The sequence below is a fragment of the Desmodus rotundus genome, chromosome 1 (genome assembly GCF_022682495.2).
Source record: "Desmodus rotundus isolate HL8 chromosome 1, HLdesRot8A.1, whole genome shotgun sequence".
Classification (NCBI taxonomy): Eukaryota; Metazoa; Chordata; class Mammalia; order Chiroptera; family Phyllostomidae; genus Desmodus; species Desmodus rotundus.
The window spans coordinates 97,241,596-97,269,474 of record NC_071387.1 but is presented as its reverse complement, the minus strand read 5'-3'; the positions used below and the strand labels follow the sequence as shown (position 1 = coordinate 97,269,474).

The 27,879-nt window shown below is 52.2% G+C and overlaps 1 protein-coding gene across 10 annotated transcripts in view; it reads left to right on the top strand.

The window, feature by feature from the left end:
• The window catches only part of KATNIP (katanin interacting protein), a 194,258-nt gene that overhangs the window by 107,521 nt on the left and 58,858 nt on the right, over positions 1–27,879 (top strand). For 6 of the 10 annotated variants that reach the window (XM_045195338.2, XM_045195334.2, XM_045195337.2 and 3 more), the window contains 5 exons: positions 4,599–4,727; positions 21,673–21,851; positions 22,807–22,872; positions 24,641–24,747; positions 26,443–26,545. In XM_045195338.2, coding sequence (XP_045051273.2) covers positions 4,599–4,727; positions 21,673–21,851; positions 22,807–22,872; positions 24,641–24,747; positions 26,443–26,545 — 584 coding nt within the window. The remainder of the gene's footprint in view (positions 1–4,598; positions 4,728–21,672; positions 21,852–22,806; positions 22,873–24,640; positions 24,748–26,442; positions 26,546–27,879) is intronic. The other 4 variants (XM_024560330.3, XM_045195335.2, XM_045195336.2 and 1 more) reach the window with 3 other exon arrangements.

Genomic DNA, 27,879 nt, shown 5'->3' with positions numbered 1-27,879 from the left:
GTGTCCCCAGGGCTATGTCATGGAGAGGAGGTGGGCTGTGGGTGGGGGAGGGCTCCAGCCAGGCAGTCCTGGTCCAGTGCTGAGTCTGTCCCTCCAGCTCTGTGACCTTGAACAAATGACGACCTCAGAGCCCTGCTCTGTAGTAGTGTGCATTAGTTTCCTCTTGCTGCTGTAATAAATTGCCACAAACTCGGTGGCTTAACACAAACTCACTGCCTCATAGTCTGTAGGTCAGAAGTTCGGCGTGCGTCTCCCTGGGCTGAAAGCGGGGTCAGCAGGGCTGCGCCCTCAGGAGGCTCTGGGGGAGCACATGCCACCCTGGCCGGCGCCCGCCCGCTTGCACAGCCTGCCGCGGGGCTGGGCTCCGGGCGCCTTCCTGCCTCTGCAAGGCCAGCAGTGTCTCTCTGTGCCTTTCTTCCGTGGTCACACTTGCCTCTGCCCCGCCTCTTCTGTTGCCCTCGTGAGTGTGTGTACGTGTATGCGCTATTGTGGTGAAGTGTGCATGATGTGGAACCTGCCATTTTCCTCATCCTTAAGAGCGCAGCTCTGCCCTTATTAAGTATACTCACACTGTGTCCAGGCACCACTGCTGTCTGCAGAAATTTTGCTTCATCCCAAGCTGAAACTCTGTTCCTCTTCCACTTTCAGGGACCCTTGTGATTACGTTGGGTTCACTGGGATAATCCAAGATAATCTTATTTTAACATTAGCTCCTTAGCCTGGCTAATTCCCCTTCGCCAGGGATCGGGGTGTGGCCATCTTTGGCGGGCATTGTTCTGCCCACCATCTATCTTCTAGGGTGGGGGGCGTGGAGCAAAGGAGACGGCGTGCACTCTTACCATCGTCAGCGTGTTTTCAGCACGGCGGGGGGAGCCAACCTCGTGGTCCTTCCCCTCTCCCCAGTCTTCGTCTTGTCTCGTTAGACATACTGGGTCCTCGCTTACATCCTGATCTGCGTTGCCCTGGACGCCAGACCAGCAGGGAGCCGCTGCTTCAGAAAGTGTAGAGAAACATGTGTCTTCCTAAAGCCCAGAGGGGGTAGAGGAGAGGTTAGTGGAAGTCTGGGAAACCCCCAGCAGTCCCCAACATCTACCCTGAGCTCCCAAGAATCCCATGGGTCCCTCGATTCTGGAACTCCCGCTCTTTGGGGCCACCACAGGCCCCCGGGCCTTCCTCTGCTGGGACTCACATCGCATCACACTTCAGTGGGCACTTTCCAGGCTTCCACCTGCCCAGGACAGGAGGCCGCACATGCAGCACCTAGCTCTTCTCCCCGCTCGTTCGCTGCATTCCGGCTAGCCACCTGCCTCCCTGCCCGCAGGGCTGCTTTCCTGCCTGGCATCCGGAGCACGTCCTCCTCCTTCTCGAGCTCTTAAGTCTGTGGGGGCTGCTAGGCCCAGGAGCCGTGTTCCCTAAACGTGAGCCATTCACACACCATCTTCACGACTTTTTGCCATCTCCACAAACTACCTGCACTAACTTTTACTGTTATTTAAATCAGCACCTTTCTTTCCTCCTTCCCTCCCCTCTTTTCACCTCTCTCCCCTCCTCTCTCCCTCCTTCCTTTCTCTTTCTTTCTTCTTCATAATTCTAGGATTGTCCCAAGCAATAATATTCATGAAATTAAGGATTGATAAGCTGGTTACATTTTTTTTCCATACATGTTCAGACGTGCAATTGCTTAAAAAGTGATCTGCCGCCCTGACTGGTGTGGCTCAGAGCACTGGCCTGAGACCCAAAAGGTCACTGGTTCAATTCCCAGCCAGGGCACATGCCTGGATTGCGGGCCAGGTCCCTGGATGAGAAGCAACCAACCTATGTTTCTCTCTCACATCGATGTTTCTCCCCCTCTCTTTATCCCTTCCTTCCTCTCTCTCTAAAAATAAATAAATCTTAAAAAAAAAAAAGTCAGAGAACCAAGATGGTGGCGTAGGTAGACACACTGCACCTCCTCGCACAACCAGAACTGACAGAAAATCGAATGGCAAGGAAGTCCGACACCAAGGAGATAAAAAATATACATTCATCCAGACTGGTAGGAGGGGCGGAGACAGGCACCGGGGTGGAGAGGACTCGCGTGGCTGTGGGGGGACCCAGACTGGTGGAGTGTGGGACAAACGGGGCGGGCGGTCTGACCACTGGCAGATCCTGCGGCCCCACATTCACGCACAGATAAACTGGACAAACGGCGGGGAGCGAAGCAGACCACGTAACCCAGGGCTCCAGCCCGGGGAAATAAAGCCTCAAACCTCTGATTGAAAACGCCCGTGGGGGTTGGGGTGGCAGCAGGAGAGACTCCCAGCCTCACAGGAGAGGTCGTTGAAGAGACCCACATGGTCCTAGAGTGTGCACAGTCCCACCCACTCAGGAACCAGCACCAGAGGGGCCCAGTTTGATTGTGGGTAGCGGAGTGGAAGATTGAAATCCGGAGGAGAGTGAAGCGGGCGCCATTGCTCCCTCTTGGCCCCTCCCCCACGTACAGCATCACAGCCCAGCGACTAGCATTACCCCGCCCTGTGAACACCTAAGGCTCCGCCCCTTAAAGTAACAGACGCGCCAAGACAAAAAAAAAAAAAAAAAAAGGCCCAAATGACAGAACACTTCAAAGCTCCAGAAAAAATACAACTAAGCGAGGAAGAGATAGCCAACCTATCGGATGCACAGTTCAAAACACTGGTTATCAAGATGCTCACAGAATTGGTTGAATCTGTTCAAAAACCAGATGAAAAAAAGAAGCCTATGCTAAGAGAAACAAAGGAACATGTACAGGGAACCAATAGTGATGGGAAGGAAACTGGGACTCAAATCAACAGTGTGGACCAGAAGGAAGAAAGAAACATCCAACCAGAAAAGAATGAAGAAACAAGAATTCGGAAAAATGAGGAGAGGCTTAGGAACCTCCAGGACATCTTGAAATGTTCCAACATCCGAATCATACAGGTGCCAGAAGGGGAAGAGGAAGAGCAAGAAATTGAACACTTATTTAAAAAATAATGAAGGAGAACTTCCCTCATCTGGCAAAGGAAATCAGCTTCCAGGAAGTCCAGGAAGCTCAGAGAGTCCCAAAGAAGCTGGACCCGACGAGGAACACACCAAGGCACATCATAATTACATTACCTGAGATTACACAGAAGGAGAGAATCTTAGAAGCAGCAAGAGAAAAGAACACAGTTACCTACAAAGGACTTCCCATAAGACTGTCAGCTGATTTCTCAAAAGAGACCTTACAGGCAAGAAGGGACTGGCAAGAAGTATTCCAAGTCATGAAAGGCAAGGACCTACATCCAAGATTACTGTATCCAGCAAAGCTATCATTTAGAATGGAAGGGAAGATTAAGTGCTTCTCAGATAAGGTCAAGTTAAAGAAGTTCATCATCACCAAACCCTTATTTTATGAAATGTTAAAGGGACTTACCTAAGAAAAAAGATAAAAAATAGGAACAGTAAAAATGACAGCAAACTCACAGTTATTAACAACCACACCTAAAACAAAAACAAGAGCAAACTAGGCAAACAACTAGAACAGGAACAGAACCATAGAGATGGAGATCACATGGAGGGTTGTCAATAGGGGAGTGGGAGGGGGAGAGGGGGGGAAAGGTACAGAGAATAAGTAGCATAGATGATAGGTGGAAAATAGACAGGGGGAGGGTAAGAATAGTGTAGGAAATGTAGAAGCCAAAGAACTTATAAGTATGACCCATGGACATGAACTATAGGGGGGGAATGTGGGAGGGAGGGGGTGGGCAGGATGGAGTGGAGTGGGGGGGGGAATGAGATAACTGTAATAGCATAATCAATAAATATATTTAAAAAAAAAAGTGATCTGCCCACATGACATCCGGAGTCTCGTCTCCTGTTCCGCCAGTGGTCCAGGCGCTCCGCTTGCGGAAACACCGACTCTGAAGCATGGCCTGCGGGCCCTTCACTGCCCGGCTCTATTCAGCAGCCTAGTCCCCAGCCTCTTACCCGCCACATACCTTCCCGCTGTCAAACCTTCGCACATGCTGTTCCTGCCTGCAGCTCCATGCCGTTCCCGTCCCTAGCTCCAAGCCCCCAGTAACCTAGTCTCCGTAAGGGCCCTCTCCATCGTCTGCTGCACGCCCGCCAGCCCCCACGCCACACTGCATGCGCTTCCGTGACCCGGTACCGGAACCCTGCTGTCCCGGGCCCGCTCTCCGAGCCATTCGGCCATCCTTTCCTCACAGGCCGTAAGTGTGCTTTACTGTATTCTTTCAACGCCGGTGTCCTCGGCTGTGCCATTATTTTATGTGCCGTGCTGCCGTTTAAACCAACACCTCATCGATTGTGAGACTTGTCCCTACTCATGAACATTAAAATTTGAAAACCAGTGTGTGTCCTGGAATATTTCATGTGTTTGCCTAACTGTAGCGCCTGGCACATGGTGGCTCTCAGCAACCTTTGTTTCATCGTCTGTGTTATTCACATCCCGCGAGCATGGGGCCCTGCACCAGGTAGGGGTCCCATAAATACGTGTTGAGTGATTAAGTGAACGAACACATAAACAGATGCCCGAGTAGCATGTCCCAATCTGCTTGCACTCGGTATTTGACATGTAAATAATTGTTTTCCTACAGGTAATAAAAAGGAAAGAAATTTGTCTGCTAAGCGAAAGGACAATTCTGAGGTCTTTCTTCCCAGCAAACTGGAGCCCAGCCTGACTCCCCAGCCCACTGTGCTTCCAGACCAGGAGAGGCCATGTTCAAGTAAGAGTTCGGGGGGCCCCTGAGCAGGGCTGGGCCTGGGCCGTTCTCAGTAGGGTGCTGTGGCGGAGTCCTTGCTTAGCTGCCTTCTCTACCAAGGTCTGAGCTGACCTTTTGCAAATGTATTTTTAGTCAAGGTCTCCATAGAAACAGAACCAATAGGGAGAGAGAAACAGACAGAGAGAGGGAGAGAGGGAGAGAGATTATAAGGAACTGTCTTGTGTAGTGACGGAGGCTGGCAAGCCCAAGCTGCAGGATGGATGGTGGGCGGGAGGCGCGGGAGAAGCAGCGTTGGGGTTCGGAGGCCGTCACACCGGGGCACCAGTGCTGCAGATGAAGTCCAGAGGCAGAGTTCTCTGTTGCTCAGGGGAGGGTCAGTCTTCTTGTGGCATTGAGGCCTTCAACTGATTGGACCAGGTCCACCCACATTATGGAGGGCAGTCTGCTTTATTCTACCAATTAAAATGTTCATCCCGTCTGAAACGTCCTCGCAGAGCCCCGGAGTGGGGCTGGGCCGCACACCTGAGCTCTGGCGGCCCAGCCCCGCCGACACATAACCGTCACCACCTTTCTGGTTCTACGACCAAGATGTGGCTTCTACTGAAAATTTATTTCACTTTTGTTTTTCCTTTTCAATTAAGTTGTTTACTCATATGGGTAATAATACATGCGAATGGTACTAAACCCTAAAGGTGCAGCGGAGTTTGTGGTAAAGAGCCAGTCGGCTGCTCTTCTGACCAAAGGCGGGGTTACGCTGAGTGAGTGCTAACGGGGAGCTACCCTGTGAATGCTTAGTCGTATGTAAGTAGATCGTGTATGTAACTTACGAAGTAAATTACAGCACTTATCACTGGCCTTTGAGGTAGGTCCCACCGTTGCCCGCGTTTTGTAGATGAGCTGAGGCGCTCACACAGGAGCGTGGGGCTCACCCAGCTGGAGCGAGGCAGCTGTAGGCCTCGTGCTGGTCCCTAACCAGCAGTCCTCACTCCCAGGAGGCTGGAGGCAGATCACTGCGGAATCCTGTGGTGGGAGTGGCTGGGGGCAGGGCAGGAGGGGGGGCGTGACATTAATTTCTGGTTTCTATTGGCCAAAGGATCACAAAGAGCTCAAGGCATCCTGGTGTCCCAAGAATTTGGAACCCTGGGGTGCCCTGGGCAAAATCCAGCCCCAGCCAGCCAGCCTCATCAGACAGGCTGAGCCAGGGGCCCTGACATGTGTACTTGGGTGCCGGAGGGACTGTTTTCTGCAGGGACAGTCCAAGGGACCTGGTGGGGGGGAACCAACCCCTTCTCCCCCGTCACAGTCCAGAGATCTGAACCCGCGCACTTGGAGCCTGAGGCCTGAGGCTCGGAGCCCTTTTCCCAGCAGCTCAGGTCGGATGGAAGAATAGCAGTAGCTACCACTGACTTACTGCGCATCTGTTCCGTGCTCTGTAAATATTGCCTTGGTTTGGATTCCCCTGCAAGCAGACTCTGAGATAGGGTTTCAAGAACAAGTAATATATTCGGGCGGCGGTTCCTGGTAGGGACAGGAATGGGAAGGAGCCAAAACTGGCTTCGTCACCAAGCGAGTTCACTGGGCAAGCGCAGTATCACCTGGCTGGGGAGCACAGGCCTCCACATCTGTCACTGCTCCCCACCCTGGGGGAAGGGGGGCTGGGCTCTTACGCACTTTCCCTTCCTCGTGGGTGGCAGGCTGTTCCGGGGAGTTGACTCTCCAGCACTCTGGTCAGTGGGCTCCGCCACCCCTCGGCTCAGCATTCTTCTCTGTGCCTGCCTTCTCAGACAGGCTGGTAGGGGTGTGAGAGCGCTGCCAGCAGCTCTGGGCTTACAGCCCCCCCGCCAGCCACCCTGGCAGAAGCGGAGCATGGGAGGCTCTGCAGCCCGACCACCTGGTGCGGATCCTGCCCTTCCACCTACCAGTGCGATGACCTTGGGCGCATTGCTTAACCTCTCTGGGCCTCGTTCTCCCATCTGCCAAACGCGTAGGAATGACACCCTCCTCCAGGGTGTTACAGGATTAAAGGGCTGGGCAGACAGACTGCTTAGAGGAGCACCTGGCTCAGAGCAAATGCTGCTCAGGGTCGGCTGGTCCTTTTCTCACACTGTCAGCAAAGCCCTGGAGCTGCTTCTCATTGCCCGGCTTGGGTCAGGAGAGGCTCTGTGAAGGAGACACTGGTGCTGTCCCCGAGGCAGAGGGAGTGGGTGACAGGTAGCAAACTCTCAGAACTGCCTTATGGATACTGTTACCCCGTTCTCCCACTTCCTAGATGAGGAAACCGGGGCTGAGAACATGAGAGTTACTTGCCTAGAGTTAACAGACAGGACAGCGAGGTGAGATTCACACCCAGGTGTGTGCTCGGTGCTCTGTGCTCGGTCCTGTGCTCTGACTAGCTGTTAGGTTGCTCCCCTGGGGCTGGCTGGCCACAGGTGGCTCTGGAGGTGCGCGGGTATGTAGGTCCTGGCAAGCTTAACTGTGACTCAAGCAATGGTTTTCAGGTCAGTACACAGAGCCCTGGGTTGGGGAATCGAGGGAAGCAATCGGGGGCTGGCAGCAAGCATGCAGGCCCTGGGGGTGCAGTGAGCAACACATTGTCCCTGTTCTTGTGGCGTTTATATTTTAGTGGGTGGGGATAGATAACAGACCTGAAGGTTGGGTGGTGGCAGTCACTACCTAGACAGCAACTGGATGGTGATGGCTGGGCGGTGTGTGCGAGGAGGCCTCTCTGAGGAGGGAAGACTTGAGCTGAGAACTGGATGATTTCCAAGACTAGCGCTTTGCAGAGGAGAAAGCCTGTGCAAAGGTCCTGAGGTAGAAAGAGCAGCTCAGTTAGCTCAAGCACTGGAAAGAAGGCTGGAGGTTGGAGCATAGGGAGTGAGGGGAAGGCGGCTGAGATGAAGTCACAGAGGGGGACAGCGGCCAGAGAACAGAATAAGACCAGCAGAAGGACTCGGAGCCAGGAAAATCTCTGTGACTTTGCAGATGGGGTGGCTGTGACCTGGTTAATGATATCCCTCTGGCTGCCACATGAAGTGCGGCCCGTTGGGAGCTAGAGTGGAAGTGGGGTGACCAATGGAGAGACCGTTGCAGGGTGGAGAGGGTGGTGGCTCAGGCTCGGAGTGTTACCAGTGGCTAGACTAACTGCGAGATTTTATCCTGAACAACCTGGGCAAGAACCTGGGCAGTGGCAGCCTGCCGTGATGGGGCAGGAGAGCCGAGACTCGGTAGTGATGGGGAGCCCTGGCTTGTCACTTGCCTGGGGTAGGTTCTAAATCTGTGCCATGGTCAAAGGGAACTGAAGCAACTGCAGCTGGGGTCTGGGTCTGGACAAGCTGAGAAGTGCTAAGCCCTGGGGGCAGACTGGGGCCTCTGGTCTGTGTGCTGCTTCTGCTGGGCGTGAGCAGGCAACTGGGGGCAAAGCGGGCCTGCAGGTGGGGGAGGTTCCTTGCCCCTGCAACCACAAAGAGCCAGGATCCAATGGGCAGAGTGAGGGCCAGAGCTCCCAGGGACTTCTTGGCAAAAGCCAGAGTCTAGAAAGAGGCCTGTGTGGGGCCCGAGCATGGTAGGGGTAGGAAGGGAATCACTGTCAAAGTGATGTGTTGACAAGGGCGTGTCAAGGTCGCAGCAGCTGATGGGTTAAAGAGCTGTTGTGTTTGTAAATCCTGATAATGGAGATGCTGGGAGGAGGAAGATGTCACATGTAAGGTGTCAGAAAACACTAGTGAATTTTGATCTTTCAGCTTTGGTCAGATGAAGAGCTGGGAAGCGGAGAAGGAGAGAGAGGAGGAGGGGCGGTGGGATGAGCTGTAGGCTCGAGTCAGCCCCCAGAGCTCCAACAGCGAGGGGAGAGCCCGGGCTGCAGTCTGCGTGACGCTGTTTCCTCTGCTCGAGGGCCGGCTCCACTGCCCCTGCTCACATGGACAAGGCCCCGGTCTGCACTGCTGGTGTTCACTCTGTGTGAAAAATAAAAACGGCTTTTCAGAAGGTTCCTGCAAAACAAGCTGTTAAAGAGAAGAAACCCAGAGAAGTGTGCCGCTCACCACAGCCCCTGGAAAGGGGCGCAGCCTGGTGGCGGTCGGCCGTCCCACTGGGCTCCCCGCGATCCCCTCCTTTACAGGCATGCCGCCGTCACCAGGTTTGCCGTGTGTGAGCAATAAAATGAGGAGCCAGCATTTATAGAGCACTGAGCCAGTTCCCAGGCCGTGTTCTGTACATGTAAATGTAATCTTGCATATAATCACCCAAATGCCCCGTGCAGCAGGTACAGCTACGATCAGCACTGTTGTGCAGAGGAAACCAAGGCCCAGACGAGGCCGGTAGCTGGGGAAGCCGGTGTTGAGCTCTAGCTGCGGAGTCTCTGGCTCCACAGCGTTCCCTGCATGCGCCACCTACACCATCAGTTGCTAACTGCGAACCCCCGTCAGCCTAGTCCTAAGCAGTAACACGTCTAAAACCCAAAGGCTTGCGTCACTTGTCATATTTTTCAATCCTGAGCAATATAAATATATACGTTAATATTTTCAAAGCTAAACCACGTATCAGCTGAGACCGTTTTGGACACTGGATCACTTTCTTAGGGCTGCTGGGGCCAAGGGCTGCACTCTGATTAGTTTAAACAGCAGAATTTTATTATCTCAAAGTTCTGGAGGCTAGAAGTCCAAGATCGAGGTGTCATCAGGCCATGTTCCTTCTGAAGGCTCTCGGGAAGATCTGTTTCTGGGAGTCTCTCCTAGTTTCTGGGGGGCGCGTGACTTGCGGCAGCATGACTGCAGCCTTCGCGTGGCACTGCCTGTAGGCGCTCCTGCCTCTGCACCCACGTTTCCCGTTCTGTGAGGACACCAGTCATGCAGGATGAAAGCCTGCCCCAGGGACCTCATCGTAACTCTCTCATTTGCAAATGTCTCGTTTCCGAACAGGTCACGGGAACTAGGAACTAGGATTTCAACCCCTAACACATGCATTATGTGTGGCATTTTGAGAAGTAGAGCTTGATGAACTAATTTATAACCTGCCCTTCTCTAGAACATTCTGACGTGCTCTAGCAAATCCCGGGTGGAGGAGCGCCGGTAGCACAGTCGGGCAGCGTGCGGCACTCACACGAATCACAGACGGTATGGAGCGCAAAGCTTCAGTGAGTAAGCGTGCGAGGAAGTGAGGGCGAAGGGCAAGCACGAGAAGGAAGATGAGAGGGACAACCGAATGCCCGCGGGGTCGCAGCTGTGACCGCGGGCCTGGCTAGCACGGCAACGGAGCGTGCGCTCAGATGAAAAATGCGTGTCGCCTGGGTCACCTAATAAAACCCCGGGTACCTGGGTCTTAGAGCAGTTTGCCCACCTGTTCCCTTAGAAAGGACACTGTTTGAGGAAGTGGAGTCTTCATTCTGAACGGGCTTGGGGCGCAGCCTGTATCTGTTAGGTACACTTGGCTCCGACATAAGCCAAGTTTGAAGAAAGGGAAGTTGAAAACCGTGGCATTGTCACCCCCCTCCCCCCTGCCCACTGAAAGGGGATTGCCGTGGACCCACCTGTAAAATGGTGACTAGTTTCTAAAGGTCACAAAAAACACAGGTGGCCAAAGCTACTCTTGGAAATACGTACATTAAACTGATGGTTAAGTGCAGCCCCTACGGCTCTGTATGAACAACACCCCACAGAGGCCTCTCAGGAAGCCCCAGAGACGCATTTCTCCCCCAGCGTGGGAACAGTCCCAGCTTCTTGGTCGCGCCCCTGGCGAAGCCGCCGGCCTTGTTTGGGCCTGGGCTGCAGGGAAGATGAGTGTTTCAAACACTGGCTGGGGGCACTGGGGTGTGGACATCTGCAGAGGCAGAAGGAGCCTGGGTGGCCCTGAGGGGACAGCGGAATCAAACCTGCCCACCCTCTTCCGGGCAAAGTCTGGGGCGCTTTCGCACTTTACTGTGCGTGTGTGAGGGCCACCTTTTCGGTGCATGCAGTAACCATCCTTTTCATACTGACCTGGAGAATGCAACACTGTATCTCCACGTCTCGTCTCCTGTTTGCTCTAGTGGCGCCTTTTGCCTGACAGTCTGCCAGCTTTCTTTCGGTTAGTGTTCACGTGGCGTATCTTCTGTTATTCTCTGACTTTCAAGCTTTCCTTTGTAAGCAGCACATAATGGTTTTTAAATTTTTATCCTCGAACAATCTATGCATTTTAATGGGCACATTAGTCCATTTACATTTAATGTAAGTGCTGATATATTTGAGTTTAAATCTACAATCTTATTGTTTGCTTTTTATTTATTCTGCCTGTTTTATGTTCCTTTTTTTTCCTTCTTTCTTGCCCTCTTTTGAACTGATTACTTTATATTATTTCTCTTTCTCCTTTCTATTAGCTTGTTAGTTACACATTCTTTTGTTATTCTCTTAGTCATTACCAGAGATTGCAACATGCATTCTTGACCTATTAGAGTCTACTTTCAATTAGCAAGTTTACCACTTCTCGTTCAGTGAAGGGACCTTCCAGCTCTGAAACTTCATTTACTCTCCTCTCCACTTAAGAGCTATTATTGCCATTCATGCATTTTAATCCTGTCTAGATTTCACACCTCGCTGGATGATGACATCATTGTCATCATCATCATCGTTATTTACACAGTTGGCAGTATTTTGGGTTTGCACGCGTCGTTAACCTCCCCGCACCCTCACGGCTCGCTCGCACTCTCAGACTGGAGCCCCGAGTTTGTCGCCTGGTCTTCTCAGCTTCCCAGCCCCGTGGCAGCTCTTTTTCGGCGGCACCTTGAGGGAAACACCTTCCAGGTGCCAGGTTCCCATTTCCGGGTTTCCCTGTCCACCTGCCACTGGCCCTGTGATTCATCACAGCCCTGTTTGCTTTCTATGCCTTCAGATAGATTTCTTTTTTCCAACAGATTTTTTAGAATGTTTGGTTCAGGTTTCTAGCTGTGCTCCAGGGAGGGGTTGATCTGGATTAGCTCGGCTGCCGTTACAGACCAGCCTGTAATCGGTTACAGAAGTGCAACTAGTTGCCTGCAGCCTTTGACAGTTGTCCCCCTTATTGCCTGGCGAAGGTCCTGAAATTGAGTTGTGTCAATTAAGTGTGTGTTGCAACTCCACGAGAGCTCAGTTTCTCTGTCGCTGTGATTGCCCCCGGTTCTAATGGGAGGGCCTTGTGTGCAGTGTAACTCCAGTCTCTATTCATAAACCCTCCAAGAAACTTCTAGGAACCTGTGTCTTCTTGAGGGAGACCTGACATTAGTCTGTAGTGCAGAAAGTTGGCTGTCCAAGCCGTCAGAGTGCTCTAGAGAGGTCATCTACCGGAGCCACTTCCCCAGACAGCCGCGGAGAGGAAGTCACTCCCCGCGGCGGGAGTGAGGGAGAAGCCCTGCCAGGCCTGCAGTTAGCACTTCTGTCAGGAAACCTGCAGCAGAAACACCATTCTGCCAAAGCCCCGAGTCTTATAACAATTGTCAGTGTTTGTTATTAAGAGCAAGTGACAGAAACCCAACCTGGATGAAGCAACAAAGGAAAATACCTTGCTCACAGGCCTGGAAAGTCTGGGACTATAGCGTTAACCTCAGGCGTGGCGGGACCCAGGTGCTCGGGTGATTATCACCAGGAAGCCGTTCCTGTATCACTTAGCTCTTCTCTCCTCCAGTCCTGGGGGTCTCAAACTTAAATGTGCATTGGCATTTTTTGCAAAGCAAATTAAAGTACAGATTGCTGGGCTCCAGCCCTTGTTTCTAATTCAGTGAATCCAGGGTGGAGCCTAAGTATTTTAATTCCTAACAAGTTCCCAGGTGATATTGATGTTCCTGGCCTGGAGCTCACACTTGGAGGACCACACCTCTAGTCTCAGGCATGGCCTAGAGATGGCCCCAGGGGCTCCAGGCTCCTGGATTCTGGCTGAGCAACCCCAGGGGGAAGAGGCTGGCTCTCTCTTTTCTTTTCTAAAAAGATTTTATTTATTTTATTTTTAGACGGAGGGGAAGGGAGGGAGAAAAAGAGGCAGAGAAACATCAATGTGTGGTTGCCTCTCGTGCGCCCCCTACTGGGGACCTGGCTCACAACCCAGGCGTGTGCCCGGACTGGGAAACGAATCTGCGACCCTTTGGTTTGCAGGCTGGCGCTCAATCCACTGAGCCACAGCAGCCAGGGTGCCCCTTTCCTTTGTAGTTCCAGCAGAGTCCAAGGACCAGCTCTCATCTGAGCCCATCTCTGATCTCCGTGGTCAGGGAAAGGAGTTCTTTCATTGGCCAGGCTGGGCTAGGAGTGGGGTCACATCTATCTAAACCATGTAGGCCAGAGGCGGGGGGAGAGGATGGTTCCCCAAAGGAACACCTGGATGCTGTGAAGGTCACTGTTGCTGGAAAGACAAAAGCAACTGCTGTTCGTTTCATAAAAAATTAACACACACAACACCTTGCTACAAATTCTTCAGAGGCGAGGTATGGAGCAGAGGCCTGGACTATCCAAGAGCAAACAGTAGAAGTCATTTAGTCGAGGCGTCAGGGGGAGCCCTGATTTCTTGCCTTGAAAATCATGGGCATTCCTGGGCTGAAGAAGAGACAGCAGCAGAAGGGGGCGTATTAAGAGTCATGGAGAGTACCTGCCCATGGAGAGGCCCCAAAAGAAGCTTTAGAGATGAGAACACGGGCCTTTACAAGCTATGTGTATCAGCTATTTATTGCTGCCTAATGATCCCGAAATGTAGTGGCTTAAAACAACAACCCTTTTGTTCTCGCTCAGGGGCCTGCAAGTGGGCTGGATAGTTCTGAAGTGAGCTAGTGGGTGGCTGGCCGGATGGTCTCAGACGGCCTCGCTCACATGTCTGGCAGCCCAGCTGGCCCCAGGACCTCAGGAGAATGACTTATCTCCCCCCATGTAGTCTCATTATCCAGCATGTGGTGGTCTCGGAGCAGCAAGAGAGGACTCGCCCACGTGCTTTTAAAAGACTCTGCTTGGTCATACTTGCTGGCAGCCTGTTGGCCAAAGGAAGCCAGCAGGCCAAGCCGAGCTAGAGAACTTGACTCCACCTCCTGGTGGGAGATGTTGCAGCGTCACAGTGCAAACGGCTTGTGTCCAGAGGTGGGAGGAACGTGTCGCAGTTTGTCATAGTCTCCTACACCGTGGGAAGCACGTTGTCTGATGGGGCTGGGCCACCCTGAGATGCAAGGGGCTCTGGGTACTCCTGTACTTGGTGCTCAGGGTGCAGCCTCCTTCCCGCTTCCCAGTTAAATTTTAGAGGAGGGTGTGGGCATCTTGAGACAAAACAGGGCTAACCAACTCAGCTGCTTCCCTGACCTTTGCCACATGAGGTTGTATCCAGTTTCCAGGCTGACAGGCATGTGACAGCAGGGATCAGGGTGCACTGTGGAAACTGAGGACTTATAATATTCTATGTACAGGGGGCACCGCTACCCAGCTACAGCCTATGATTGTCCCACGGGAATGCCACCCAAGGTTTACCAGCTCGTGTGATTTTTCAAGAGATGTCAGAAATCCCAATTTTTCTCTTTTTTAAAAAAAAGCTTGGCATCTATTTCTAATTTTAAAAAGACATAAAAGTCACACAGCACACATCTGGAGGCTGGTTTTGGCCTGTGGGCTGCTGGCTTACGATCTCTGTGCTAGACCCTTGTTCTCCGATGTAGTATTTGCTGTTTCCCTGGCTTCCCAGGTGACCTCAGAGGCCCCGGCATGTGGTAAGGGGCAATTTGCCCGAGACTCTGAATTTGTAGTTTTTGAGTTGCAGCTGGTGGCTGGGAACAAGTCACCTGGCTGGTGAGCTGACCAACAGCCCTGCGTTGTCCTGTCTTTTCGGCGACATGTGTTGTATTCATGGTAAATCTCCTGAATGATTACACGTTCTCTGTTTCTGTGCGCGAGATGAAAGCCAAGTCCCAGTGAAGCAAAGGGAAAGTGACATTAATGGAAGAGAGGTGGTTTTCAACCAGAAAGAACCTTATGGGATAAGTGAAAATGTGCAATTTGGCCCTGGCTGGTGTGGCTCAGTGGATTGGCTGCTGGCCTGTAAACCAAGGGGTCACTGGTTCGGTTCCCAGTCGGGCACATGCCTGGGTTGTGGGCTGGGTCCCCTGTGGGGTGTGTGTGAGAGGCAACCACACAGTGATGTTTCTCTCCCTTTCTCCCTCCCTTTTCCTCTCTCTATAAATAAATAAATACAATCTTTTAAAAAATAAATAAAATAAAATGTACAATTTGGCTTTTGCTGGTGGCACAAATTTATTGTGCGAGTAAATCTACACTCTCTAGGTCTGGGGCGAGAAAAAGTCCACCCCTGCATGTGCAGAGATGGTGTGCCTGCGTGAGCAGTGAGAGCTGCGGAAAGAGTTAAAAGGTTGTTTCCCTCTCGGTCACGAGGGGCAGCACAGTGAACACAAGCCGGGGGACAGAAATGGGGTTCAGGAGGACGCGGGCACTGTGTGCAGACATTTCTGGGAGCCACGGGTGGGGGGAGTTCTGGGAGTGGAGCTGCGGAGTTGACCTTCGCTTGGAGAAGGGTGATTTAATTTCTAAAAGCATCTTCTTAGCATAATATGACCCGGAGGGCACAGGCAGCGCGGACGTGTTGCTAGAGGCGCTCCACCTCCCACGTGAAAGACACTCGGGCAGAAGGGTTTGCGCAGGCAAAACTGGGCCTGCGGGAAGAAAATGCCTTCCTCAGTGTGCTTTCCCAAGAGGAGGCAGGCACAGGGTGGCAGTGGCCGAGGACCGGGAGTCAGTTACCTCGAACACAGTGTTCGACCCCAGCCCCAGACCACTAAGGCACCTGGTGGCGGTAGGGAGGCCAGGGTCACCACGCAGCTCTTTTCAGACTGTCTGTGTAAGTGCTCGGAACTGGAAGTGGAGGAGGAGCTCTTGAGTTTCAGGTGCTGCCCAGCGTTCCCCCGGGCTGGGGCTTGCCCGCCCCAGTGACGGTGCTGTGCGTGGGTCTAGCGGCACACACCACCTTAGCCCCTTATTTACAGAATCACGTACAGCAGCGATCCTCAACTATTTCATCTCATGGTACACGTAAACTCATAACTAAAATTCTGCAGCACGCCAAAAAATATATATTTTGCCGATCTGACAAAAAAAAAGGTATAATTTTGATTAATTCTCACAGGACGGCTATTGTTGTGTTGTCTGTTATCATTTTTGATTTGACAGTGTGAGGGAAAAGAGGTCTGTGCCCCGGCTCCGTAGTCAGGTGTTGCGTGTTTTGAAGACTCCCGTGGCGCAGCGGTGGGAAGTCGCTGATCTGTAGGATCGAGGATCGGAAGCGCTCCGGTGGTGGAGGAAAGAACATGCTTTAGTGACACGCCCAAATACTGAGACTGACAAGGTTTTGGGCGGAATCAGTTCCCATCCTTTTATTTGACAAAAACTGTAACGCCAGGTGCCAGTAAACACAATGGACGTGGCGTCCTGAAGGGGTGCGAGGCCCGCAGGGCTTCAGCGGCGGTCGTGTGCCCGCCCCCCCCCCCCCCACTTGCCCTTCCTCCCGCACCGCAGCTCCCCTTGCGGCTCCTCGGTGCGCCAAGCCCCGCCCACCTCAGGGCCGTGGCGCCTACTGATCCCTTGGCCGGAACACCCTCCCATATGGGGGTTCTCAAGGCTTACTGCCTTGCGGTCTCTGCTCAGATGTCACCTTCCCTGGCTGAGTGTCTCAACAGTGCCCTTCCCCTCCTGGCTTCTCTGGCCTTTTCCCTGCTTTGTCTTTGGCCCCAGCACTCATCACCACCTGCTGGTGTGTTCTGTGTGCAGCCGTCCCGTCCGTCTGTCTCTGTCCCGCGACTGAGGTGCGTGAGGACAGGGCCATGCCCGTGGCACCCACTTCTGTGCCCCTGAGCCCAGGGCACGGTGTCATTGCACAGCGCGCTGCGGGTTAAGAGCCTGTGCCCTAACGCCTCCCCCTGCCTGGACGAATTTCTGCTGCAGCTCCCCTTGGGGCGAGCATATGTTTGCGATTCAAGATTTGTCAGTTCCAGCTCCAGGGTAGTTCCTGATCATGTCCTTTCGCTTCCTTTCACTCCTTTGTCCTCCTGCCCCCTCTCCTTTAGGGACCTGGTCTCTCTTTGCACCGAGTGAGGAAGAGCCCAGTGTGGCCCTCAGCTCCCTTTTCCTTTTCTGTCACAATGAGGATCCCACCTCCCTCAGTCTGTCCACCCCCCCGCTTTTGCTTTACCTTTTCATCCCTCCCGCTGCGAGCAGGCCAAGTAGCTGATAAGAAGGGCAAACCGGGAAGCTCACCCATTGCTGTTTATCATCCAGGCCAGGCATCCACAGGCACACGACCCTGCTGGGGAAGCAGCTCGGACTGCATTCCACCAGCCCTTGGGTTCTGGTGGTAATGTTTCTTAAAAACTAGAGTATGTATGAACAAATTGAGGGGACTTCACATAAATTTCATATCTGAGCTTTTCCTGAAAAAGCACAATGGCAACACTAGGAGCACAGCCGAATGTGGCTGGTGTCGCCTGGAGCTGGGTGCTGACCCTCGGTCACTGGGCCCCGCCCCTCATTCAGCGTCACCCACAGAGAGAGCCTGCCTCTGGTTGCACCCACGGCCCCTCTCCCAGGTACCTGGTGGAAATTGGTAGCTCCCCATTTCAGCTTAGCTTTTCCATAAAAACCCATAGTTCCCCTTACCCAGTGCCTGGCGACTCTGGAAGCCGGCCCAGGGAGCTGCCGATGCCTCTCTTGAGTTCCTACTTGAACTCTCATTTGGATACAACGTTCCAACAGAACATAGCGCAAGGGCCAAGTGCTCTGATAGGAATCTCTCATAATCAGTGGTGATGGTTTCCTGAGGCCATGAGGGTGGAAGGGTGCTGTTTTCCAACACGCTTCATACTAGCCATATATACATGTAAATGACCCCTGAGAGCTCACACCTGTAAATTCCCAGTTAGCTCGTTAGAGGTCGGCGGTCACGTCAGTCTTTGATATCATTGTTAAATGATGCAGTCCAGTTGCCCATGTTGAATGCACACCTCCAGACCTCCCTCCCAGGCCCCAGACTTGTATGCCTACCTGCGGACTCAACAGCTCCACTTTGCGGCCAACACATCCTGGGCCCCGCCTGTCCCAAACGAGCCCCTGATCTTTTCTTCTAAACCTGCTCCCTCCGCAGCCCTCCTGCTCCTTCAGAACAGTTTCATTGTCCACTTTCTCAGGCCCGCCCGACGTGGAGTCATCCTGAGCTCCTCTCCTCTCCCAGCCACACCTACCCGGTCAGGAGACCCTGCTGGCTGTCTTCAGCAGAGATGCAGAATCCGACTGCGACTGCGCTCTGCATCGCTCCTCTGCTGCTCCCGGGCCTCAGGGCGCAACTGCAGAAGCCCCTGACTGGTCTCCCTGATGTTCCCCTCACCCCCTTCAGTCAGTTCTCCGTCCAAGTCAGATCAAGTCATCCCCTGCTCTAAGTCCTTCAGCGGTTCCCCATTTTACTCAAAGGAACGATTTTATAGTGTCCTTCAAGCCCCAGCGTGACCTTGCATCTCCACTCCCTCTCAGGCCTCCTCTCAGCCTATCCCCCCCGCCCCCTCTGCTCCAGCCCAGGGCACCTGGCCGCTCCACAGACACACCGCAGGCTGCTCGCTTTGCCCTGCTCCCTGCCCGTGCCTCCCTGGTGCTCTGTGACGCCCGCCTTGCAGCCCACCTCGCCGCTTACCTCCCCCATGTCCTTTGCCCTGCTCCGCTTTTCTGGTGTTTCCGTATCATTGTCTGCTGTCGCCCTGTACTGTTTATTCCTTCTCTGGCTATTGTCTCCCCAAGGTGGGGCAGCCTTGATCTGTCTGACACGGCTGTGTCCCCAGTGCCAAGAACAGAGCCTGGCAGAGTGGCACTCAATAAATACTTGTTGAGATGAAATCCAGTAGGTAAAAGCCTCTTTCAAGATCCCAGTAGAAACATGTTGAGCAGTTCTATTTTCAAGTGGAGATTTTTTTTTAGCATGGAAAGAATCCAGATGATTATAAGGCAAATTCAAGTCATTATATCATTTTAGTGTAGATATTTTAGTTTGCTTTTCTCTGTACAGCCACATAGTACTCCACCCTTAGGTGGATATGCCATAGTTTATTTTATCAAACCAGTCTTATTGGGGGCTTTTTGCATATCACTTTATACTTTATAAACCCAACTTCCCACTATTAGGACTTCCAAAATCAACTGTACCTTTGCAGTAATTTTTTCTTTTTTAAAAAGTATTTTTTATTGATTATGCTAATACATTTGTCCCATTTTTTCTCCCATTTATTCCCCTCCATCCTGCACCTCCCCTCCAACCAGCATTCCCCCCAACATGTCCATAGGTTGTACATACAAGTTCTTTGGCTTCTCCATTTCCCATATATTCTTAACCTCCCCTGGTCTATTTTGTACCTGCCATTTATGCTTCTTATTCCCTGTACTTTTTCCCCATTCTTCCCTCTCCCCCTCCCCACTGATAACCCTCCATGTGATCTCCATTTCTGCAATTCTGTTTCTGTTGGAGTTGTTTGCTTAGTTTGTTTTTAAGTTCAGCTGCTGATAGTTGTGAGTTTGTTGTCATTTTACTGTTCATAGTTTTGATCTTCTTCTTTTTCTTAGATAAGTCCTTTGAACATTCCCTATAATAATGGCTTTGTGGTGATGAACTCCTTTAACTTGACCTTATCTGAGAAGCACTTTATCTGCCCTTCCTTTCTACATGATAGCTTTTCTGGATTGAGAAATCTTAGGTCCTTGCCTATCATGACTTCAAATACTTCTTTCCAGCCCCTTCTTGCCTGTAAGGTCTCTTTTGAGAATTCAGCTGACAGTCTCATGGGAACTCCTTTGTAGGTAACTGTCTCCTTTTCTCTTGCTGCTTCTAGGATTCTCTCTTTCCCTTTAACCTTGGGTAATGTAATTATGATGTGCCTTGGTGTGTGATTCCTTGGGTCCACCTTCTTTGGGACTCTCTGAGCTTCCTGGACTTCCTGGAAGCTGATTTCCTTGGGGAAGTTCTCCATTATTTTTTCAAATAAGTTTTCCATTTCTTGCTCTTCCTCTTCTCCTTCTGGCACCCCTATGATTAGGATGTTGGAATGTTTCAAATTATCCTGGAGGTTCCTAAGCCTCTCCTCATTTTTTTTTGAATTTTTGTTTCTTCATTCTGTTCTGGTTGAATGTTTATTTCTTCCTTCTGTTCCAAACCCTTGATTTGAGTCCCGGTTTCCTTCCCATCACTGTTGGTTCCCTGTACATTTTCCTTTATTTCGCTTTTCATAGCCTTCACTTTTCCCTCTATTTTGTGACCACACTCAACCATTTCTGTGAGCATCCTGATTATCAGTGTTTTGAACTCTGCATCTGATAGGTCGGCTATCTCTTCATCACTTAGTTCTATTTCCGGAGCTTTGATCTGTTTTTTCATTTCGGCCATATTTCTTTGTCTCAGCACACCTGTTACGCTGTAATGGGCTGGGCCTTAGATATTCACCAGGGCGGGACAACCCACTTCGCTCTGTGTGGTGCTATATGTGGGGGAGGGGTCCAAGAGGGAACAGTGCTGCTTGCCTGGCTCTCAGCCAGTTTTCAGTCACTTCCCCTGCTACACACAAGCAAATTGGGCCCTACTGGTGCTGGTTTCTGGGTGGGTGGGTTTGTGTACACTCTAGGACCCTGTGGGTCTCTCCAGTGAACTGTGGGGCTGGGAGTTTCTCCCACCACTGCAACTCCCACAGGTTTTTACAGTCAGAGGTTTTGAGGCTTTATTTCCCCATGCTGGAATGCTGGGTTGCTCAGTCTATCTTGCTCCCCACTTGTTCCTCTTGGTTTATCTGCACACAAATGTGGAACCTCCTGGTCCTCTCCACCCCAGCTGCCCATCTCCACTCCTCCTACCTGTCTGGATGAATGTTTCTTCTTTGACTGTTTGGTTGTCAGACTTCCATACAGTTCAATTTTCTGGCAGTTCTGGTTGTTCTTTGTTTTTAAATTGGTTGTTATCCTTCTTTTGGTTGTGTGAGGAGGCACAGTGTATCTACTATGCCTCCATCTTGGCTGGAAGTCTGCAGTAATTTTTTTTTAACTTGAGTAATTTCTTTGTAATTCTTGTTATCCTTGCAAAAACAAACTAAAGCAAAAATATTTTAAAATACCCATCCTTCTCCATGATATATATTGTTTGTTATAGATACTTTTTAAATGGTTAATTTTTAATAACTTTTAACTTTGATACATTTTACACTTAAAGGAAAGTTACACAGAGAGCACGGGTGACACTCCCACATACCCTTCACCCAGCTCACGGTTCTTAGCGTGCTGTTCCAATTACTTTATAGTTGCTGTGCCTGTGTTTTTTAATCATTTGGGATTTAGAAAACATGTTATTCCCCTTTGCCCTTGGACACCACAGTATGTAGAGTTGCCCCTCTGCATTCATGGGGGAGTGGTTCTAGGACCCCCGTAGATACCAAAGTCATTCTGCATTGTTGAGGGAATAACGATGAGGAAAAGTCTGTGCGTGTTCAGTACGGAAGCCGCTGTCACAGGCCTGACTGAACAGGACAGGTGTGAATCCGCAGGTGCGAACCGCAGACATGGAGGGCTGACCGTGTCTCCTGAGAACAAGGGCATTTGCTTTATATTGACACAGTACCGTCAGGTTATGAAATTTAGGACACTTAGCATTCATACAATACCGTTACCCAGGCTACAGACTATGTTTCGAGTTCTCCCCTCGCCACGGTAATGTTCTTATGGCCGGTTTTGCCGCCCGCGGCCAGTCCTGGGATCGCCGCTGCATCCAGTCGCCATGCCCGCCAGTCTCTTCAGTCTGGAACAGCTCTGCAGGCTTTCTTTGTCCTTCGTAACCTTGGCATTTTGGGAGAGTACAAGCCAAATGGTTTATAGATTGTTCCTCAACTTGGGGCTAATAGTTTTTGAGCCGCACTTTGGAAATGCAGTCTAAAGGGAGACCCCCTGTTTTCTGCCCCCAGGACCCGGAAGCCGGTGGGAGAGACCCCTATCAGCAACCCGAAAACCTGTGCTCCAGGTGGAGGACCGGCAGGAAGATGCATCGGCTGTGCTCAGAGCCATCCAGGTGGAGAACGAAGCCCTGCAGAGGGCCATCCTGAGCAGAAAGGCCGAGCCCCCCGCCAGCGCGCTGCAGGTGCAGGCACGTTCCTGGGCAGAGGGAAGGGACCGGGGAGGGCTCCGCTACTCAGGGACCAGGCAGTGTCTGATCAGTTTTGCAGAGAGCACGTGGAGAGGCGAGAGGGACGTGGGAGGCAGCACTGACCTGCCAAAGCTTCCATTTCTTCCACCTTGTTCTCATTTTTAGTTTACTGCAAAAAGCCCAAGCTAGATGCTAATAAGCCTTCAATCCTTGCTGATTCCCTGAAAACCCTAACACATTGGACTAGGGTTGCGCACTGTAGGTAAGAGAAAAAATGGAGTCAATGGTAAGCTCTGGCTTCTCTGGAAAGATTTCATTCCCCAGAGCATGAGCCAGACAGGCCTCCCCTATGGTCCTGCCCCATCCTGTTTCTCCTGTTCGGAAAGCCTCCAGGCCCTATAGGTGTTTAGTGTGTGCCTGCTGCCTTGGGCTTGAGCAAGAAACAGAAGTGGCGGGATGGAAGAGGGCCCCTTAACACTGGAGGCCTTGGATGCTCCTCAGTGTATGAGGGACATGCCCTTTCTCAGAAGCATGTTCCCTCGCTCAGCTGCTGAAACCTTTTATCTTAGTTTGCCCCACTTGATGCTCACAGTGACCCTCAAACAGGCAGGGCTGGTTTCATCGCCCCATTTTATAGAGACACCCAATGGCACCCAGGGAAGCAAGGTGGCTTACTCAGGTCATGTCTTGGGAGGTGGCCTGATGTGCCTGCCTGCGAGCCTAGGGCCCTGCCTGTGCCGCCTGCTGCTCACCACGCTCTGTTTCGGCCTGTTCTTTGGGATGTTCATTGAGTAGCACCTGTTGTCCATTTCCCTGGAGCTCAGTCATTTGCCCTGATGATTGTGTCAATGAATCTGGAGACAGGCCCTGTGTCTCTTTGTCCTCATCTGTTGGTGAAGTGCATACAGTGGATGGCTCCGTTCTGACCTCAGATCATGTGATTGCATCATTCCAGGACATGGAGGGACCACCAGCAAAATCGTGGACCAGCCTGCTGAAGGAGGAAGAGGAGAGCCCTGAGGTCAGTGAAGTCCTGAGAGGAAGCACAAAGCCCCATGCCCGCAGCACCCGGTAGTCCCCAGAGAGCTTTCCTCACGTAACTGTGTGGAAATCACACAGGCCCTCACTGTGCTCCCCGCCCCCCCTCCCCCGAGCGCAGCATTCCGCCCATCTCGCAGGAGGGAAGACCTGGTGAGCGTGACTTACCCATGGCTACGCGCAGAATCCAGAACGCAGGCAGGCCTGCTGACTCCTGTTTCTTGTTACATTTCTAGTTCCTGACAGCACCAGAAATGGATCTCTGTGTTCTGAATAAACAAGTTGTAGCTTATGTCTCCCTAGGTCAGTGAGGCCCATCTCAGCAAAGACTGCCCCACAAACACAGGCCTGAATTAATACAATGCCCGGGAACGCCCCGGTCAGATGGTGCACCAACTGTGCTGCGTGCTCAGGGTACAGGTCAGATTGGCCCCTGGCCTCGTGGAGCTTGAAGATAATGAGCAAGTAAAGCCATAAATAAGCATGTGGCTTCAGAGAGAGATGGCGATAAAAGTTGACCGGGCCCCGATGGTGTGCCTCAGTTGGTTGGGTGTAGGGCACACGCCTGGGCTGCGTGTTTGGTCCCTGGTCACACAGCGCGTATGAGAGGCAACCGATCGATGTTTCTCTCTCACATCGATGTTTCTTTCCCTCTCTTTCGCCCTCCCTTCTCCTCTATCTAAAAATAAATTAATAAAAGTCATTTTTTTAAAAAAACAAAAGCTTACTGGAAATGGGATGGTGGCTACCTCCTAGAGGGTGGTCCAGTGAGACCCCTTGAAGGATGTGCCATTTGAGCTGAGACCGGCCTGTTGGGAAGGAGCCAGCCAGCAACAGGAAACAGCGTTTCGGGTGGAAGGAACGGAGGAAAAGCTCTGAAGTGAGAATGAGGAGGCTGGTCCAGGAGCAGGAGGAAGGCTGATGCATGGTGGGGGGAGAGGGGGGGAGGAGAGGGCACCAGGTGGGACAGGACGGCGGCCAGGGGGCACCACGGGCACTGCAGTGGTTTTCTTTATGCGTCCCTCTTCCTCGTCCAGGTACTTCCTGGTCATCTAAAACTGCCCCTGGCTGGCATTTCTGACAGGTCTGCAACACGGCCCTGCCTAGGGTCCAGGGTTGCTGGGCCATGTGACCTCTGACTCACAGTGCTTCCAGTGACTGAAATCATTTGCAGACGGGGAGCAGAGTGTATTTCCAGTTTAGATGATGTATGAAGAAGAAGGGGAAAGGCTTGAAGGGCCCTAATGACATCACTGGAATTCTCCATGGAGTCCTGTTACTTTGTAGCAAACAAAACAGGGGTTGGGTTGAGATGGAGAAAGATGTTGATGGGAGAAATTTTTTATTTTTATCTTTTGTTTTTAAGGGCCCTTGGAGCTTAGGAGAGAGAGATTAAAGGTGCGTGCTTTGAGGGAAGAAGAGGGAGAAAGGCACAAATGTGTGTGTGTGACACACACACACACAGAGAGAGAGAGAGAGAGAGAGAGAGAGGGAGAAATTTTTCAACGGCTCATCGAAGCAGATCATTTCCAGGGACCCCCAGACCATAAGGCACTGAGATCCATCTCCTTGCAAAGCTTCTGTGAGGGGACGCTAGGTCTCATCAGCCCCGGGCCGATGCTGTCATTCTCATTCCTGTCCTGCTTCCTGCAGTGGGACAGTGAAGTATGTCCCTTTGACCATGGCTCTGCTGTGTCTTGGGCCAGGAGTGTCACCTCAGACATCTGCTTAATAAGCTTTTCTGTCCTCAGCAGGGTCCCATCACCGTGGTGACCAGCATGCAGGAGCCGTCCAGGGCAGCAGGGGGAGCCAGAGCCGTCAGTGAAGCCATTGACAGAATCGGCCTCTTGGGGAGCAGGTACTTACCCCGAGCACTTGAAAACAAAAACAAACCTGTAGTTGTGCAGCCGCGGGGACCTCAGCATTTCTTTGCTTGTCCTGTGTTACTCCAGACCATTTCAAGCTGTTCCTTCAGACCGTGGCCTCCTTCACTCCCATCCGGCCCGAAAATGCAAAATTTACTTGATTTCTGTCAGGCAAATGCTTCTTTGCTTGTTCAGTTCAGTCCAACCTGTGTAAAACTCCAGCCTGCTCGAGGGTTTCCACTGGCGTGTCCCACACGGCGGACAGTGGTAACCTTGTTCCCAGGCCTGGGGTGGGGGTGGGAGGCTGGTGGTCCAAAGTAGCATCCTTTGAATTTTCTTGTCTCTATTAACATGTGTTCAAATGCAGCATTCTGTTCCATTAACATGCAGCATCAGTTACTGGAACTGTCAAGTTTTATTATCAAAATAAAGGCTTTCCTCTAGTCTTCAGGCAAAACTGATCTTCAGAAAGCAGCGCCAGGCTGAGCCTATGCTTCCCAGCCTGCAGTGGCCCACCGCCACTCCCCGGGCCGCTGTGCGGAGCCCGCTCACTGTGGGCTGTGCAGAGTGCCCGTGCTCAGCTGGGGCTAGAGGGGTGCGCAGCCTTGCCAGCTCACGTGGGTGTGTTTGCAGACGACACTCTGCCGGGTGTGCAACGCCCATGGCCTAGAAACAAGAGGGGCAGAGTGGTGTGCAGGCCAGGGGTTGGGCCAGATAGCCAATCCTTTAGGCTTTTCACTTTCTGTCTTTGTTCTGACCACCCTTTAGAGAAGGAAAGGCCATACTTAGCTGGCAGGCCATACAGAAACAGGTCACAGGCTGCATTTGACCTGCAGACTATACTTAGTCAACCCCTGTGTAGACGCTCAGCGGTTATCAGTAAGCTACGGCTGGCCGTCTTGCCCCGGGTGAGCTCTGATTTCATCATTGATTTCACAATTATTTACAAAGGGAGGAAAACATCCTGTGTGAACCTTTGAACTGTGTGCGGGGTGAGTAGAGTTGACCCTTGAGCAACCCAGATTTGAGCTGTGCAGGTTCACTTATGCGTGGATTTTTTTTTTACCCTCACCTGGGGACATTTTTTCCATTGATTTTTTCAGAGAGAGCAAGGGAGAGAGAGAAGCGCGGACGTAGGAGAGAAGCATCGATTTGTTACCTCCCGTACACGCCCAGACTGGGGCCGAGCCTGCAACCTTTCGGTTACATGGCGACGCTCCAACCAACTGAGCCACGCCGGCCAGGGCGCAGGTTTTTTTCAGTAAATACACAGCCGGCTCTCCGCATCCCCGGGTTTTGCACCTGTGGATCCAACCAACCGCAGAAGGAAAGCAGTATTTCCGGCCCAGGGCTGGGAATCCACGATGCAGAGGGCCAACTGCGTGCACTGCTCTCCACCCTTCTATATGAGGGGCTCGAGCACCCCTGGGTCGTGACGTCTGGCACCAGTGCCACACAGACACTGAGGGGCTGTAGCTGAGTTCTGGGGAGTCAAAAGTTACCTGCAGATTTTCAGCTGCGCTGGGGGGTCGGTGCCCCTAGCCCCTGCATTGCTCAAGGGTCAGCTGCACCTTCTCACACTGTTCCATCTCTCTGAGGTAGAAAGTGGCTGTGGTGCCTCAGGTGGGAATGCTCTCTGTTGTGCACCGTTTGTTACCACCCATTTGCTAAAACTCGTCACATTTCAGACAACAGCAGAAGCTTCTGAAAGTCCTCCAGGCCATCGAAAGTGACTCTGCCCATGTCAGTCGGGTTGCTTCACCAACTGAGGGGCACGTGCTGGACCCAGAGGTGAGAACCTTGACTTCCGGGGATTCCCAGATGCGTCCGGTGTCTCGGGGGAAAGCTGGGGTTGGAAGGGCCCCTCGATGCGATCTTTCCGTTCTGGGATTGCTCTGACGGCAGTCCCCTGAGCGGCTTTCCGCGTCTCCACCTCCCCTCCGCTCCAGCCACAGACGTAAGAGTGGCGGAGCAAGACGTTTCAGCAGAGGGAAGCCGTCCACACAGGAGGAAATATAAATAGCACGTGAGCCCACAGGAAAGGGTCCAGCACCTCTGGTGATCAAGAAATGCAGGTTCGAGCGGCCTGGATGTCCCATGGGCCGAGTTAATAAATTACTTTGATGTGGGCCTCTCGCGCTGGCGAGGTCACAGTAAAGCTGGCAGTCTGGCCCTGCTGGCAGCAATATAAGTGGGTGGAACGCTCTTGAAAAGCAGAAAGGCTGGCCTTAGGCAGAGCCTTAGAAATGCTTATGTCTTCCAGCCCAATAGTCCCTCTTCTTCACCCCAAGGAAATTGCTCAGCGGAAATAAGAAGCTGCAGGCACAAAGGGGCCTGCTGCTGAATGACTGAAAGCGGAGAAAAATGAGGAAAACCCCAGAAATAACATAAACGTCTCCTGATAACCGGGGTAATCAGGAAAGTATGATCTACGGGCACAGTGCAATAGTGTGAGAGGATGGGAGCCCTCCTTATGGAGATTATGCAGATAGAAATGGTAAGGCTGCGAGGAAACTACAAGTCTCGTCTAGTCTGACAGGACTGCGGCGGCTGTGCAGGGAAGGGCCCTGGGAGCGCGCTGATGGGGCTGAGACACACCGCAAAGGGAGGGCACTGGGGCTGGGGGACTGGGAGACTCTCCTTTCTTTCATGTCGGTGGGTGTGTGCGCTGGCATATCCTTCTCGCCCCTTCCTACGCCCGAGCCTCTCTTACTCAGTGTGGTGGCCCCCAGTCTGACGATTGGCCAATGGGGACTTAACAGGAGGCCTGTGCACAGCCACGTGTAGGACTCACGACAGCAGAAAGAGCCCCGCACCGGCCCAGGCTCGTTTCCGCGTCGGGTCTGGCACCATCATGAATGGTTGTGTGACCCTGGACAAGTGTCTTAAGCTGTCTGTTCCTGGGAGTGTGTGGCCGTCAAATTGAGCGAAGAATCCACAGTGCACAGGCCGCTCTGAGACTGGAGCAGGAAGGGCCTCGGAGAGTGAACAGTTCGACGCCTGGTCCATAGGAGCTGAAAGTCTGCCATCTAGGACAGTCTAGAGGAATCAAAGCTTAGTTCCCTTCTGCACGGAAGTTTCTTTCTTAGCTGTGACGACCCTAAATGCGGTGAAACTTCAGTCAC